Source organism: Cavia porcellus, unplaced genomic scaffold, assembly GCF_034190915.1.
Source record: "Cavia porcellus strain 051 isolate PalLab524CR breed Dunkin Hartley unplaced genomic scaffold, mCavPor4.1 scaffold_8, whole genome shotgun sequence".
Taxonomy (NCBI): Eukaryota; Metazoa; Chordata; class Mammalia; order Rodentia; family Caviidae; genus Cavia; species Cavia porcellus.
In genome coordinates, this window is record NW_026947491.1 from 42,922,455 (window position 1) to 42,939,082 (window position 16,628).

The following is a 16,628-nucleotide window of genomic DNA, read 5'->3' on the forward strand; positions in this document are numbered from 1 at the left end:
ACCCATTTCTGCCAGGTGTTTTCATTGAAATAAGAAAAGGAAAAACAGGAACATACCTGTGACATACTCTCCAACACCACAAAATTTTATAAAATTCCAGCTGAACTGGAAGGAAGGAAGAGGCATTTTGTTGCCTGGCTCTGCCCTTCTCTGGTCCCCGCCCCCAGCTCCCCAAGTGACCAGAGCATGGTGTTCTTTTGCTTTCCTTCTCCCCAGGGAGCCTCACTGGACCTTTAGCGGGTGGCCTCACACCTAGCCAAGGTTTCTGATTAACAGTGGCATTCGGTTTTCTTAGAGGAAGGCTTGTGTCCAATTCAGCCTTTTTCTTCTTTTGGCCACATTTGGTTCAAAAGCCTTTTTGAAATACCTGCAGAATCGACTGCGCAATTGCAGACTATGATACAGCAACTTTCTGATGCCTGGGACAGCATGTGAAATGTTCTCTCCCTCCTGCTTGTTCCCATGATGGATTTTTCATCAAAGCTGTTCAACCCCCAGAGGAAGCTTGTCCTTTAGATGGGGAGAGAAGGAAAGCTGTAGAGGCTGACTCAGCCTCTGGGTCTGTTACCGCGAGAACTTACGTGGGCGGCGCTGTGGAGGGCTCAGTGGAGGTCAGTGGTGTTCAGATATATCAAGGTCAAGTTTTACAAGTTATTTTGACCAGATGGATGAAGAGGAAATGTTAGTTTCAGCAAATGGAAGAAAGTGGGAAAAGGAAAGGGTGTGGCGCAGGAGGCTACTATTTGGAGAATGCCCCCGTGTTAGGTATTAGATGAGACATCAGTTATACAAGCTGACTTTTTTGTCTACTTGGTACCTGGCAGGTGTAGGTATCATTATCCCTGTTATACAAAGGGCAAACCTCTCTGGATTATCTGGCCTAACAGAACGGGAAACAAAAGAGAATCCTACTTTTTTCATTCTACCATCTGATTGCAAAGAAAGAATACCTAGCCAGCGTGAATCATCTAACCTCAGCATCTTGCTCTGTTATACAGACATTTTTATTTGTTGCTCCTCTTTCTTATTCTGTTCTAATAATCCTGTTATCTCTCTACTCTCTCATCTTACCTTGGGGGTGGGGCACACAGCCATCTGTTTTGATGGCTCCAGCAATTACACACTGGACCTTTGTCCTGAACAAGGAGGTAACCACTTAAGAATACTTTTGTCTACTTAGAAATAGAATAATAAACCTGGACAAGCTGTCCTGGATCCTGAGGACTAGGTTCCATTCGCAGAGCTGGAAATTGGCGACAAGGCCAGTATCTTTTGCCTGATTACGTCATCTGTTCTGTATGCATGCTCTACTTTGCTGCAAAGGAAAGCTGCGTATGAAGATGGCATAACTGGGGGATGGCGTGTTGGGAAATGGTCCCGCATGCATTCCTCTAGTTTTTAAAAACTAGAATATTTTCTGTTAGTACTTTTTTGGAACTTTTTTCTTTTGTGGTGCCAAGAATCATACTCAGTCTCACACATGCTGGTCAAGCATTGAGCTATATCCCTAGCCCATCTGTGTTACCACTTTTTAAAGAAGAACGACATGCAAATGGAGAAAAATCATTGCACTCCGCAGGCCTGATGTGGTTTAAGCCCTAGAGAAAAGGAGAGGGAGTTAGCATTGATGTAGAGTTAGCCATGCCCTGGGTCCCCCCACCTCTGGCTCCCTCTGACATGCAACCTTAGGGTTCAAGGAAGCAGCACGCAAGGTAGTGATGCCTCTTGAAGGCATAGAATAAAATCAGCCCCACTTTTATAGAAAACAGAGTAAACTGTATTTTGATTTCTGTGTCTGTAGAGAACTCTCCGGGTCTTTCTCCCCACTTTACCCTATATCTACTACCCACCTGATAAACCATTCCCTTACCTCATTTTCACAACAGTTGCGGAGACTGAGTGTCTAGATGTGGTTAAAAACTGTAAATGTGGGACTTTTTGCATAAGCTAACTTTATCACTAAGAAATTGTGCATTAAATCATGGTATTGATATATCTATCTATCTGAAGAATAAAAGCAAACATTAGAACATCTTTCCAAAGGCAGACTTAAGAAGAGCAATAGCTTATGATGTGTTCCATGAATTCTCCCGGCCCCAGAGGAAGATAGCAGTTGCTTTAGTTAGAAGAATGACTTTTCCCATTTTTTCCTTGGCACATCATTATTCCTGATTAGCTACTAGATTTATGAATCCTGGAGGAAGTTTAATGCCTACTAATAAGTTTTTAACAGAGCTATTTGGTCACATTTATAACTTTTAGAAAAGCTAGCTTCTGTTCCACATATTGGGTTTCCCTTTGTGGTTATTGACTTTAAGTCTACCTGTAAGCCCAGAGGAGCAGAACATCATTTTGTATGTGCTAATGAGCTCCGTATGAGCCCTTGGGAAACAGCATGCATGTGCCGTGCTGTGCATTGCTGAGCCCAGTCTCTATCTATGGCATGGGTCACACCTGTGGTTTCTGTTTTCCTCTACAAGATTCAGTGCCAGTTCACTAATGATTGTTCTCTTATGTTACATGTACTACACCTATCTTTTTAAAAAAAACACTAGTATTACATACTTCTCAGAGCTTTACAAATGTAGAATACTTTATTTGTATAAAGATAGTCCCAGTAGATGAGGTATGACACCGACTAGGAAAAAGAGTGAAGAATTAAATGTGAATAAACAGTGTCTGAGTGAGTTGGAAGACAGATGGAGACAAAGACCGCGTGGGAAGGAGCATCATCAAATGACCAGCAAAGTGGCCTCCATGGGATTACTTTGATAAAGTCACCTGACTGCCAGAATCTAATTAGATTGACTGAACTTCATTGGTGCTTATTCATTTCCTAGGGTCTGTGTGTTTGTTATCTTTTCTGCTAAATTCACTCAGAAAAATCTAAATTCCTTCTTCTGAATCTTCAGCCTAGAAGTTTATTTCTAATTTTCTGACACTTGGTCCTTCTTAGCATTGATCCTTGCTGAACCCATTTTCATTTCTGCCTATCTCTTTGGTGTTTTAGAAAGGCAGACAGCCTTCCTTCTCTAAGATTTAAGCTTTCTATTCCTGCAGAAACATCAAGCATCTGAAAGATGTCTTTCCTGTTAGGTCTCACACTGACCTAGTAGGAATTTAGATGTCCAGTAAAATCACACATTTTTTACTCAACAAACATTTACTGAGTCCCTTTTGTGGTTCTTCTCTGTAGCAATAAGTAAGAATAGTGAGAATAATTAAACATTTGTGCCAAAGAATATTTCCAAAAAGTGACCTATACTGAAATTTTCAATGAGTGCGACATTAGGACCTGGGTTTGCCATCATCTGAGTAAGCGTTGGGAATTTATTTGGTCCAAACTCTTGGTTTTACCAATGGCAGTGTGTTAATTCACCAGTAAGATGAGATCTAACAACACATATTTGAATACTGTTTCTTACTATCTTTAAGGATGTAGTTAAAATTAGATAATTCTGCTGTGTGAGCCTAGTGGAAGTATTTGTAATGTGCTCAAAGTAGAGGCCTGGCCTAGCCTCTGGGGGTGGCGGGCAGGCAGTTGGGAGCAGGGAAGCCTGAGAGGCATCCCTCAGTGAGGCTACTCTTTACCTAAGACCAGCTCTTCCTAGATGTACCAGATTTACTACGTTTAGAGGCTGTTTGAAGTGATTCTGTAGGGCCTAACTGTGTCTTTCATGGTCCACAGATTCTTCATGATCTGTTCTTGTTTGTCTTTCTGTCCTCTTCTGCATCTTTTCCTTCCCCTTTCCACCTTATTCTGACGCTCCTGGCCGTCCCTTTGCCTTGCGTTCATGCGCGTCCCAGTTTACAGCCTGTGCACTAAGATCTTCTCTTTCCTAGAGTAGGGTGTTCTCCTAGGTCTTCTGATGGCCTTTTCTGAGATGTCCCATGTAATCCTCTCAGCTAAAGGCTCTCTCTTCCATCCTCCCCTCTTCAAAGACACTCTAGCACTTTTTCTGCTTCATAATAAGTATCCATATTTGAAATCATATTTATATCTGCAATACTTGGACATGTTAGGCAAGCATTTTAATTTTGCACTGCATTCCTAATCCCTCTCTTTTTATATTTCTGGGGATTGAATCCAGGGTCTTTGAACTGAGCTATGTCCTCAACCCTTTTAAAAAATTTAAATAGTGAGTCAGGGTCTTGCCAACTAGCTAAATAGCTCAGGTGCTTGAACTTGCTATCCTCCTGTCTCAGCCTCCCAGAGTGGCAGAATTATAGTTGTGTGCCACCATTCTGGCTCCCAGCCCTTTTAAAAATGATTTTGTTTGGGACAGAGTTTTACTAAGTTGCCCAGGTTGGGCTTGAATTTGCAATCGTCCTTACTCAGCCTCTCTAGTAGCTGGGATTACAGGTGTGAACTACCATGTCTGTAGAGATAATGTCTTCTTGTTTTCATGATGTTTGTTTCTCCCAAGCAGAATATATATTCTGAAGACTGTGTTGTTCAATACTATATCCTAAGCCCTTAAGACAGGACCTGGTACAATTAGGTGACTTCATTCTACTGTTAATGCCATCTGAGTTGATCTCAGTGATATTCCATAGGATGATACTCATTTAAATGTGTGTGTGTGTGTGTGTGTGTGTGTGTGTGTGTGTGTGTGTGTGTATTTCTGAGCGTTGAACCTAGGGAATGCTGGGCTATATCCCCAGCTGATTTCATTTTATTTTGAGACAGGGTCTTGCTGTGAGTTGTTCAGTCTGGCCTTTAACTTGTATTCTTTCTGCCTTGGCCTCTTGAGTAGCTGGAATTACTACACAGGCTAGTTTAGTCATTTCCTCCTTTACGTACTTTATATTGATAATGTTGGAGGTCTGGAATTTCAGATCTTAGCAGATGATTTTCTCTGGTCCAAATCTTTCTATGAAGCTGCAAGGGAAGTACACTGCATTCAGAGATCTGCGTATTGAAATGTCCCGAGATGTGCATGAGGCAACATAGGAGGAGGGTTAGAGGTGATTCCATCAAGTATTAAATATTCTATTCTTCTGCACTCTGTATTCTGAGAAGTCTGTGATCTCTTCTAATAGTTACTATTTCTATTTTATTTTGTATTATCATTTTAGAGTTTGGCAAATAAGAGGAGAAAAAAAAGGAGGAGGAGGAAATTGGCCAAGGTGTGTTAGAGCAGTACCCAAGGCACTCTGTCCTCTCTTGGAAGTGGAAAGCACTATCAGGGAAGTTGAGTGCAGTCTTACGAAACTTACTGGCTGAGAAGAGAAGATAAAGAGTTTGCAGCTCTTCTCATAAAGCCCCTCTCTCTGGGAAGTCGTCCTATGAAGCTGTCCATTCTCAGATGGGTTAGGATCTTCACAATCCCTCTCATGCCTTGCTACTATTTTAAACATATTCACTTTGTAACATGATCCTTTTGTAGCCTCTTTCAGATCACAGGCCCTTTAGGTCAGGTTGGGTATTTCTGAGGAGTTGTAAGGGGTTATACCCCTGGAGGAGGCACTTAGGAAATATCCCATTTGTCAAACATTTGTGGAGCGATGCCAAGGTACAAGACAATGTGTTTGATTATGTGGGGTTTCAGAGAAAGTCTGACTATGACCTTGAAAGAGCTTACTTGCAGATGAAAAGTGAGGGACAAGATAGATAGCTGTTCAACTTAATGGTGAGGCAGAAAACTTAATTCAAGACATAAAATACAGTGGTACCTTGGTTTTCGAACTGAATTCACTATCCTGGTTGCAAACCAAATTGGACAAGAACTGAATCAAATTCAACTGTTAGGTGAAATATTGACCTTATTGACTCAGTTCTCATCCAATTTGGTTTGTGACCAGAATCATGGGAAGAATCAAGTTAGTGAACCAAGATACCACTGTAAGTGCATTCAAGAAGTCCTAGCACAGGGCTCTGAGCATTTAGAGGGAGGAGCAATACATCTCCATCAGGAAAATCAGAAACTTTGCCAAAGGAAGGTGCATTTGCAGAGTCTTGGCTGAGTGCGCCAAGTCAGCATCCAGGAAGCACTGGCACATCTAGGCAACAGCACGCTGCTCTAGGTAGAAAAAAAGGGTGTGAAGTGATGGTGGATGTACAGCCAGAGCCATGAGAAGGAGAGGAAGTAAAAACCAGGCCAGCCTGTTGCTGCGTACAGAAGATGTATTTGTCCAGAGTGTTCTCTCAAATGTTTGTTCTGCGTGAGCATGTGGGACTTCCCTTTCATATCTCTTGAGGTGATTGATTACTCTGCTTTTAGAGGGTGTCCTTTTATCTGCACCTTGAATGTATAACTTGTCCTAAGGAAAGAAGTTTAGAAAGTAGGCTGAGGACTGTGAATGAAGAGTTCTGAATCTGTAGAGCTGAGTGTGTGTGTCATTTTATAGCTGTGAACAGGAGGATTATTCTATGAGGTTAAATTAGGGAGGGAGGCAGGAAGAGATCTTCCTTTGTCAAAGTGGGAGGAGAGGAAGGCTTGGCGTCCCTAATCTACAGGAATGTAGATGAGGGAGCACAGAGATAGAGCTACAAATGTCACCCTAGGAGCATCTCCAATCCTAGGAGGCTGAAGCCGGAGGATAACTAGTTCAGTGCCATTTTAGGCAACTTGGTAAGATCCTGATCAAAATTAAAAAATCAAAAGGGCTGAGGAGTGGAGTGCCTGCTTAGCACAAGTTCAGCCCCTAGTACTGTGGGAGAAAAAAGATCAGGAGGAAGCTATGAAAGGAATGAATGGCAGGGAGGACTGTAGAGAGCTGAGGCAGGAGTGCTTTGGAAAGGTAGGAGGAAATGGGATCAAGAGCCATGAGCATAAACCTTGCAGACAGAAGCCCTGATTGAGATGGAGGGCATTCATAGGAGGGCACCTCAGGAAAAGGCGAAGCAAGGTCACCTGCTCAGAGGGAGGGAATGTGACTAGAGTGGTGGATTTGAAGACGGACGGACGATGCCGAAGTTTGGAGCAGCTTCAGTGGCAGAAGATGTGGAGTGGGCCTGAGGTTGGGAGGGGTGAGGCAGTAATCAGGTGGAACAGGGGAAACCAAGGTTCTTTGTGGCAGGTACAGGAGTGACTGGGGCTTCTGGGCTCCAGACTCGGCAGGAAGGCAGGTGAAGTGAAAAGTCAGTATAGCAGGTGTGGAGCAGGAGACAGGAGTCAGAGAGGAATGCTATTGGGTTGTTTATTTTCACATCTTCTCCACGTTTCATGCAACATACACTATTTCTTTTTAAACTCAGCCCCATGTTCTTTTCGATTTATAACTAGACCTTCACGATTGTTCTAGATGTTTTATTCTGTAGTGCTAGAAAAGGAAAAAAAGGAAGCAGATTGTAGAATGTAGTGGCTAGTACGCTCTAGGCCAGTGGTGGCAAACCTACAGCATGTGTGGTACAGCAGGCACACGAGCCAAGTCATCCCAGCATCACTCTGGAAGCCGAGTGTTCAGGGTTAATCGCAGTATTGGTGCTTTGCAAGACCTAAGTGGTTTTGGCGTTGTAGTTTGAGTACTCGATCTTTAAAAGTTTCATCACTGTTTAAGGCATTGTGTTAAATATTTTACATGTATTATCTTACTTCTTGCTTATGACCACACTCTGAATTGAAATGATAAGCTGTTAGTATTCCTTTAGTTTAAATATTTTATTTAAAAATTTTTATTCTTTTGGTTTTTTGAGAAAGGGTCTTGCTATGTTGTTTAAGCTGACCTTGACTTCACTGTGTAACCCAGGCTGACTTCAGACTCTCAGAGATCTTTCTGCCTCAGTCTTCCAAGTGCTGGGATTACTGGCATGCACCACCACATCCAGCTTATTTTTAATTTTTCCCCTTCTTTATTTGTATTTGTTTGCATGCAGAGTAAATATTTTCATGTGGAGAATTGGTACATGTACATATTACATCTCCATCCTTTTTTACTTTCTCTTCTGCTCCCCTTTAAAAAGATATCAGAGGCCAGAGATTTAGCTCAGTGGTGTAAACACCTGTCTCCTGAGTTCGAGGTCATGAGTTTGATCCCTGATACCAAAAAAAAAAAAAAAAAAAAGAATCACAGAGAGATAAGATAACTTGTTCAAGGTCACATACTAGCCAATGACAAAATCAAGTTTTGGATACAGGCAAGCTGAGTTGAGTCTGAGTTGTGCTATGCTGTTAGGGTTTATCTTGTTTTATTTTGAAATAGGGTCTTACTGTATAGTCCATGCTGCTAAATTGTATTTTAACCATTTTTCTAAACTGTCTATGGAAGAATTTGCTAAAATTGTCATAGAGCAATTATATTTCTTTTTTAAAAGTCACTCAGTCAAATTGTAATTGTAATACCAATAACTAATACCTTATAGGCCTGTACAATATGCAGACGTTATTCCTTTTCTTTTTTTGGCCCTGATGATTGAACTTGGGGCCTTATACTTGCTGAAGCCTTTGCTCTACCCCTGAGCTACCTCCTTAACCCCTAAGACACACGATTTCTTTGGATCTTTATAACACTCCCGTGAGGTCTGCAGCCATGTGCTAGAAAAGGAAGAGGCCTTCAACTCTAAGAGCGCTGAATCTTTAGTCCTGGAAGTTTTGAAGTTTTATTATTCTAGACTTGTGATCAGTCAAAAACGAAAACCAAAACACACCCCCACCAAAAAACAAATGGATTTTTTTTTCCTGATAACTATACTAGACTCCTTTGACTAGACGCATCCTCCCTATAGATTTATTGGTTCCTTCCAGGTCACAGAACTTTGTATGTGGGGGTTCGGATGCCACTGGGCAGGCAGAGCCATCGACACCACCGCACCCATGGCCAGAAGCACCGGAGACGAGGGCGGGGCAAAGGAGCCAGCCAGGGAGAGGAGGGCCTGGAAGCGCTGGCCCATGGTAATGCCCTCAGCCCTCCGGAGGGAAGGAGGGAGGAGGGAGGAGGCGGTGGGCATCGATGGCTGGAGGCTTGGTGAGAGTGCGTCAGGGTATAACATGTCATCTTGATTCTAGCCTTTTGGTAGGTTTTGCAGAGTTTGCTTCCAAGAAAAAAATGTCCTTAAGAATCAAAAGCTTGTTCACGAAAACCTAATGGTTCAGTACCCACCCTTCGCCTCCCCAAATCAGTGCCATAATAGGGTGTAATCCTTTGCTAGAGAATTAGTCTTTCCTTTTGATCAAATTTGTCAGATTTCTAGGTTCATAGGGAATTTCTACAAGTAGTGTTAGTTTTTAAATCTGTCTTCTTATGAAACTGCTTTCACAGAATAGCTTTTTGTTTGAGACTAAAGGAATTCTGTGTTCAGGATCATCTTCTGTTTACTCCAGAAGTGGTTAGATAAGGCAGATGCTCTTTCTGTTCTGATTTGAGGCTAGCTGCAGACTGTCTCTGCGGTTGCTTTCCTAGACACACCATCTCAGCGTGTTCAGTTCATTCTTGGGACAGAGGAAGATGAAGAGCATGTGCCTCATGAGCTGTTCACAGAGCTGGACGAGATCTGCATGAAAGAAGGGGAAGATGCTGAGTGGAAGGAGACAGCCAGGTGAGGCCCTGAAATGACCGGGATCAGGATCTGTCTGGGAGGCAGACGCTCAGCCAGGGACCCCTCTGCTTGCCTTTTCTTTCTTTTTTGGTGAAGTGATAGCTGATGTGAAGACTGACATTCTAGAGCCTCCTGTTAGGAGTCTTGGTGTTGGTCTTTTCATGATATCTCTGCTCATTCATCTGCCAGGTGACCTGGAGCTTGTAATTGGTGACACAAATGTATAACCTTCAAAGAGGGCTCTCTCATTTGTTTGAGCTTCAGAGTAAGTTCATGGGTGCTCTCTTCCTTTCTTTTCTTTTTCTCTCTTTTTGTGTTGAGACAAGGTTTCATTGTATGACCTAGAATAGCCTTGAACTCACTATTATAGCCTATGGTCACATCAAATTTGCGACAGTCTTCCTGCCCCAGCCTATAGATTACTAGGGTTATAAGCATGAACTATCTCACCCCCGTGGGCTCTCTTGATATTATAGGTCTGGTTTACAAGATGCTAGATAAAGTCACTGTAACCTGGCCAGTCATAGCGTATTTTCAGATTTTTTTCTGCAAATGAACCGTTGAGGGTTTAATCCACAATAGTCCTATAATTTTGAGACTTTGACTACTTCTGGTAGAATTCAGCTTCACAGAGACCTATGGTATTGTAACCAGCCCATCTGGTTACCCAACCAGGCCCTGAGTAGGCTGCTGTAGTAACTGACCAGTGATCCTCATGGTTGATATGAAATCAGCCTGCCTGGATCCTGGAAACAAGGGGAGAGGAGGTGACCAGCAAATCCATGCCCCAGCTGTCACTGAAATACCTCTTTCTGGGTATCTGTGTATTATGGACATTTCCTGTGGATGGGGACTATTGAACAAACTAATTGACCTGACACCAAGTGAAAAGGCAATGAATTAACCTTTTGTCCTGCAGTCTTTGTGACTTCTAGAGGTCACACAGAATACTGAGCTCTGAAAGTCAGAGGACACTCAAAAAAAGAAAATATCATCTCTTTTATTAATGTGAATTTGTCTGTATATCCAAATGATAGAAATTAGATCTATTTTTAATTGTGCGGGCAATGCATGCTGATTGTAGAAAGTTAAAAAATAATGATAAGCAGCAAGAAGAAAATGAAAATTGTCTGTAATTCCACTGCCCCAAGGGTCATAAGTGATAGAACTGTGGTGCACCGGCGGCTGAAAAGATAAGAAGTATGAAATATAAATGACCTTTATTCTGAAAATGCGGGGACCCCTCCTGGGGTGCGGCATCTCCACCCCAGGGTCGGATCTCTCCGTGGAACACGTGGAGTGAGGCACATTAAGTAGCCTCGGTTTGGGGTGGAGCCTGAGGGGGCATTAGGGATGCACAGGTAGCCCATTGGTCTTTGTTTGGCGCCAGAGGTAAATTCCTAGGGGTGGGGAGATGGAGCTCCTTGGTTCCCACTGAGGCCTTTTCCAGCTACAGTATCCGGCCTGGACCAAAACCTTTTCAATAAGGAGTATATGTAGTGTCTTATACATGTATGTGTTTGTATTTTTATGTTTTTATCTAAATAAAAATGGAGTTAAACTACTCTTTATGGTTTTTATTTTTTCTCAGTATTGTACTATTCTATCACTTGCTTTTTCTAGTTAATCAGTATGTCCTGAAGATATAGATTGGATTTCACACTGTTTAGTCAGACTGTTCATATTTTTTTCGCTTTTGAAAACTCATTTTCTATCTTTGGCCTCAAGCTATTTGCAATGCTTTCAGGTGGCTGAAGTTTGAGGAAGATGTGGAAGACGGCGGAGAGCGCTGGAGCAAGCCCTATGTGGCAACCCTTTCGCTGCACAGTCTCTTCGAATTAAGGAGCTGCCTCATTAATGGAACTGTCCTTCTAGACATGCATGCGAATAGCATCGAGGAAATTTCAGGTAAGCTTAGGAGAGGGAACACATAGTAATTAGTATTTAGTTTTCCATTTGCCCATTCATTTAGCAGACATTTTGCATCTACTGTAAGCTTCACAATGTGTGATGTGTAGGGTTATGAAAATAAGACAGTGCCAGCCTTCAAGATGCTCACCTTTTAGTGGAGAAAATACCCCTGGAAATAACAAGTAAAATAATTTTAACAGATGTGGCTGGCAAAATTAAAGGGCCAGTAGGAGTTGTGCAGAGAAGGAGTTCAATGAAAGCAAACTAAACGTTAAAAAATATGGCATTTCAGGAAGAAATACAGGAATAGTGAGCCACAGTGCTCTCACGTCTTCAGTGATATGATAAAAGAGACCCATGTCTGATGGGGTTTCCTGATGTAATTAGATATTAAATGACTGTGCTTTGGGAACAGAGTTGGAGAAACACCTGGGTCTGTAGAGATTTTCCCATCAGATGGGCTTTGTTCAGCTCAACAGGTTTAAATAAAGATTGCTCCAGACCTTTCTCCACTTCTGCCCCTCGGGGGTAACATGGATACCCAGGGAAAGGGTCAGCACTGACAGGATGCTACGTGCCCTTCTCTCACTGGAGATGCTCCAGTAGTACCACTGACAGGTGACTGGTTTGACACAGTTCTCGGTGTGGCTGAATGATTTGAATGAAGACAGAAGGCCCATCCTGGGTGTGAGTGATACCAAACAATAGACTTGCAGCCTGGATGGACTCTTTAGGGAAGGGAGACTCACTGCTTGCTGTTTCCTGCTCGCCATGCCATGGACTGTTTCTCCTCTGCCATGACCCTCTGCCGTGCTCCCCTGGCCTAGGAGCCAGGCAACTATGGACTGAAACCTCTGCACCCAATGAGCTAAAATAAACCCTTCCTCCATTCCTTGGGTATCAGGTATTTTGTCTTAGCAACAAGAAAGTAAGTTAGAAGAAAAAAGTTAAGCATTCTGTTTAGGTGGCTTAATAGCTGAAAAACAAGGTGTGGTGGGAAAAAGAATGGTTTTATATTTATTTAGCTTTAGAGTTATGTGGAACATCTAGGTAGAGATATCTAATCAGTAATAGGAACTCTGCTTTTTAAAATTTATTTCTACTTTTTGTTTTATCAAAAAATTCATGAAATAATAAGAGAATAATATTTAATACACTATGTATCATAATCTTACAGGTATTTACTCAACTGGATATGGTGGTGCATGCCTATAGTCCCAGCTCTTGGGAAGATGAGGCAGGAGAATTGCTATGAATTCAGGGCTAACCTGGGCTACATAAGCGAGTTCAAAACCAGGCTGCACTACGTAGTAAGATCTGTCTAAAAACAAAAACAAAAACCACAAAAGTAGTAACTCAGAGTGCAAGACATGGATTAAAAAAGACTCTTACAAAGATAAAACAGATAATAGCACAAAAGTTTCTTTTCAATTAACTAAGAGAAACTCGTAGTATAAATGAGAAAAGTTAGCATATATGTTAAAATGTTTTTGAAACAGTAGAAGGTAATTTGGAGAATTATTTGAAGTTATCCTTACTTCCTGTTTAGCCGTCTTCTATTTTGTGCTTTCTCTCTCTCACGCATACATATACCAGCCATGCAATATTTGAGTTTGTGTGTCTGACTTACTTCTCTTAACATTAAAGTCGCGAGGTACATCCATTTACCAATGAATGCCTCAGGTTTATCTTTCTTTATGACAAAGGATACGACCCATTGTGAACAAATACCACATTTTCCTTATCCATTCATCTGTTGATAGGCATATAGGCTGTTTTCAAGATTTAGCTATTATGAACTGAGCTGCTATGAGTATGCATATATCCCTGTAATATGATTATTTTAACTTTTCAGAAGATAGCTAGAAGGAGACTAGCTGGGTCAAATGGAATTTCTGTTTTTAGATTTTTGAGGAATCTCCACCCTGACTTCCATAGTGGTTATACTAGTTTATCAACAGTGTGAAAGAGTTCCTTTCCCCCATATCCTCTGTAGCATTTGCTATTATTTTTTGATTATGGCTATCCTTTCAGGGATAAGATGTTATCTCAATGTAGCTTTTTGGTCTTTTTTGGGGGCAAAGTTTCACTATATGGTTCAGGCTGGTCTTGAACTCACTTTGTAGCCCAGACTGGTCTCGAACTCACAACGATCCTCCTACCTCAGCCTCCCAAGTTCTGTGATTATGGTAGTGTACCACCAACAGTTTAAAAGAGTTCCTTTTCCCCTGCAGCCTCTTCATCTTTTGTTATCATTTTATTTCTAGATGATGACTATTCTTTCTGGGGTAAGATAGAATCTGAGTGTTGTTTTAATTTTCATTTCTCTAAGATAACATAAAAAAATTGAAAGATGTTCCCTGTTCCAGAATAGGCAAAACCAACACAGTCAAAATGACAATACTTCCAAAATTGTTATACAGATTTATGTCAATCCCAGTCAAAATTTTAACAGCATTCTTCACAGAAATGGGAAAAACAATTCTATTTGTTTTGGTACTGGCATTTGAACTCAGGGCCTTGTGCTTGCCAGGCAGGTGCTGTGCCATGGAACTACATCCCTGGCCCCAACAATTCTAAAATTCATATAGAACCAGAAGAGACCTAGAGGAGCAAACACCATTCTGGGTAAAAAGAGCAAAGTGGGAGGTATCGCGGTTCCAGACCTGAAGTTATATTGTGCTGTTACTGTGATAAAACAGCATGATTCTGGCACAAAAATGAACATAAGGTCCAATGGAATAGAATAGAAGGTGAAGGAACCCCTCAAGTACATGTAACTTTCTGATCTTTGACAAAGGGCCAAAAACAGATGCTGGAAGAGAGATAGCCTCTTTAATAAACCGTGTCTGGAAAACTGGCTCTCCGCATGCGGAAGACTGAAGCTAGAACCATCTCTCTCCCCATGTACTAAACTAAAAGAAGTAAATGTTAAACAAAACATTTTATCCTCTGTTGGAAGATAAAATAGGTACGATTCTTGAAAACACAGGTGTAAGTAGAGACTTTCTGAACAGAACCCCAAGGGCATAAGAAAATACTGAGAACCAATGAGTAGGATCTTGTCAAATTAAAAAGCCTCTGCATGGCAAAAGAAACAACCAGCAGTGAAAAGACAGCCTATAGAATGGAAAAGAAATTTTTGCCAGCAATTCCTTGGACAGAGGACTAACATCTAGGATATATAAAGAACTTAAAAAAATTAAGTCCCTCAGAATAAAAGACCCAGTCAAAAATGGGCTGGCAAGGTGAAGAGCTGTTTCTCAGAAGTACAAAAGGCTAATAAATACGTGAGGAAATGTTCAGCTCGCTGGATTTCTCTCTTCTACCTGGGTCTTCTCTGTGTGTCTTATACAAACAGTTGCCACTGGATTTAGGGCCTATGGTAAACCAGAAAGACTTCCTTTTGAAATCTTAACTAAATACATCTATGAGAGTGCTTTACAAGTAAAGTCACATTCACAGATTTTGGTGAGAATATAGATTAGAATATAGATCTGTTAGAATATAGATCTTTTGAGAGGTGCTTTTGAACCAATTACAGAAGTCAAGAGAGGAGAAAATGTTAATTTATCAGTGTCAAATGCTTCAATGTGGTTTGGTGAGATAATGATCAGGAATGTCCATCAGATTTAGCAAGGTTATTAATGATTATATGAGAAGCAGGTTTATTGGCATAGCCCAAAGGGCTGAAGAATTTTTCTTTTGAGAACCTTGAGTGATAGAGAAAGAGAAAAAGGAGACAGTAGGTAGAGGGGACCTTGACTTTTTTTTCCTTTCAAAATGAAGCCTCCTGAATATAAACTGGGTTGGGCACAAAAAGAAATCAACCAATATAAAGGTTAGAGATACAAAAATATGGATCTTCAGCTTGAATATGAAATAAATTCTCATTTATTACTTTAAGCACTTGGTTAGTCTTTGTGGAGTTAGAAGTTAAGGATAGGTTGAGGTTTGGGGGAGGCTTAGGGAGATGTATTTAAGAATCAAGTAAAACTGCTGTGGGCTGGGTACAGTGGTGCACTGGGAGGCTGAAACAGGACGATCTTTGCAAGTTCAAGTCCAGCCTAGGCTACATAGTGAATTTAAGGCCAGCCCGCACTACATAGCAAGTCCCCGGCTCAAAAACAACAATGATAACAACTGCTATGGTCTTCACATCTGGTACCTGTATATGCAGAATATTAGTGATAAGGATAAGTAAACTGTATCAAACATTTACTTTGAATCGGTACTCTATTATATATCATGTAATTTAATTCTCCATAACAGCCTGTAGTCTTAGAGGGTGGGTGATAATTTCAGTTCCCTATCACAGCTAAGGAAGCTGAGAGCAGAGAGAGTATGTGATTTATCCAAGATCACATGAATAGAAAGTGATGGAATGACGAAAGTGATAGAAGTGACGAAATGTGGAGTTATAGCTGCAGGATCCATACCCAAACGGCTCTGTTGACTGTACCGAGTGAGTACAGGGACCCTTTGCCCTTTAAATCTGCTGAATATGATGGGATAAAGATTGATACTCGATAGTAGCTGTGTGACATGATGGTACATTTGTCTCACAGACTACTCTCAACAGCCACACGCAGTTATGGTCCTCTTGACAATCCCAGTGGTGTTAAATTCTTGGAGGGAGGAAACATAGAAGTTTGGCCTATGACAGAACAGAGTGGGTAATAATGTAGGCTTTTGACTTACACAGTCCTGAACATGATTCCTAGCTCGACAGTTTACTAGATGTGAGAGCGTGGAGAATTTTATAACATTTGGTCGTCAGTTTTGTCATCTGTAAAAATTGTTGTGTAATATTTGCTTTTCAGAGTTTTTGTGAAGATTAGCTGGATAATAAGTGTGAAGTTCACATTATAAATCTTGGTGCATGTTAATTACTTAGTTTTTTTGATAAGTTTTATTCTTAATAATGGTGATTTGAACTGGGGACAGTAGCATGTGCTTGTAGTCTCACCTTCATAGACGGCTAAGGCAGGAAGGTCAGTTGAGCCCAGTAGTTCATGGCCATCCTGGTCAACATAGTAAGACCCTATCTCTTAAAAGAATGAATAAAGTGTAATTTTTCATAGCCACAGTAATCAAAGAGCATTTTTAGACAGTGCAGCTGAAATTATACCTCAGTGACCCTGCTGGAGTGGCTTCCCCTTCCTCCTTGGCCTCAGCTCCACCCACCTGATGCTGGCCTCCGTGGATTCCTCAACTTTCGATTTGAGCCTTTATGTGA

At 41.3% G+C, this 16,628-nt stretch overlaps 1 protein-coding gene across 4 annotated transcripts in view; it reads left to right on the top strand.

Moving 5' to 3' along the window:
• Slc4a8 (solute carrier family 4 member 8) overlaps positions 1-16,628 on the top strand; it is an 86,146-nt gene that overhangs the window by 13,880 nt on the left and 55,638 nt on the right. For all 4 annotated transcript variants that reach the window (XM_063254782.1, XM_005006465.4, XM_003476046.5 and 1 more), the window contains exons 3-5: positions 8,688-8,834; positions 9,343-9,478; positions 11,226-11,386. In XM_063254782.1, coding sequence (XP_063110852.1) covers positions 8,688-8,834; positions 9,343-9,478; positions 11,226-11,386 — 444 coding nt within the window. The remainder of the gene's footprint in view (positions 1-8,687; positions 8,835-9,342; positions 9,479-11,225; positions 11,387-16,628) is intronic.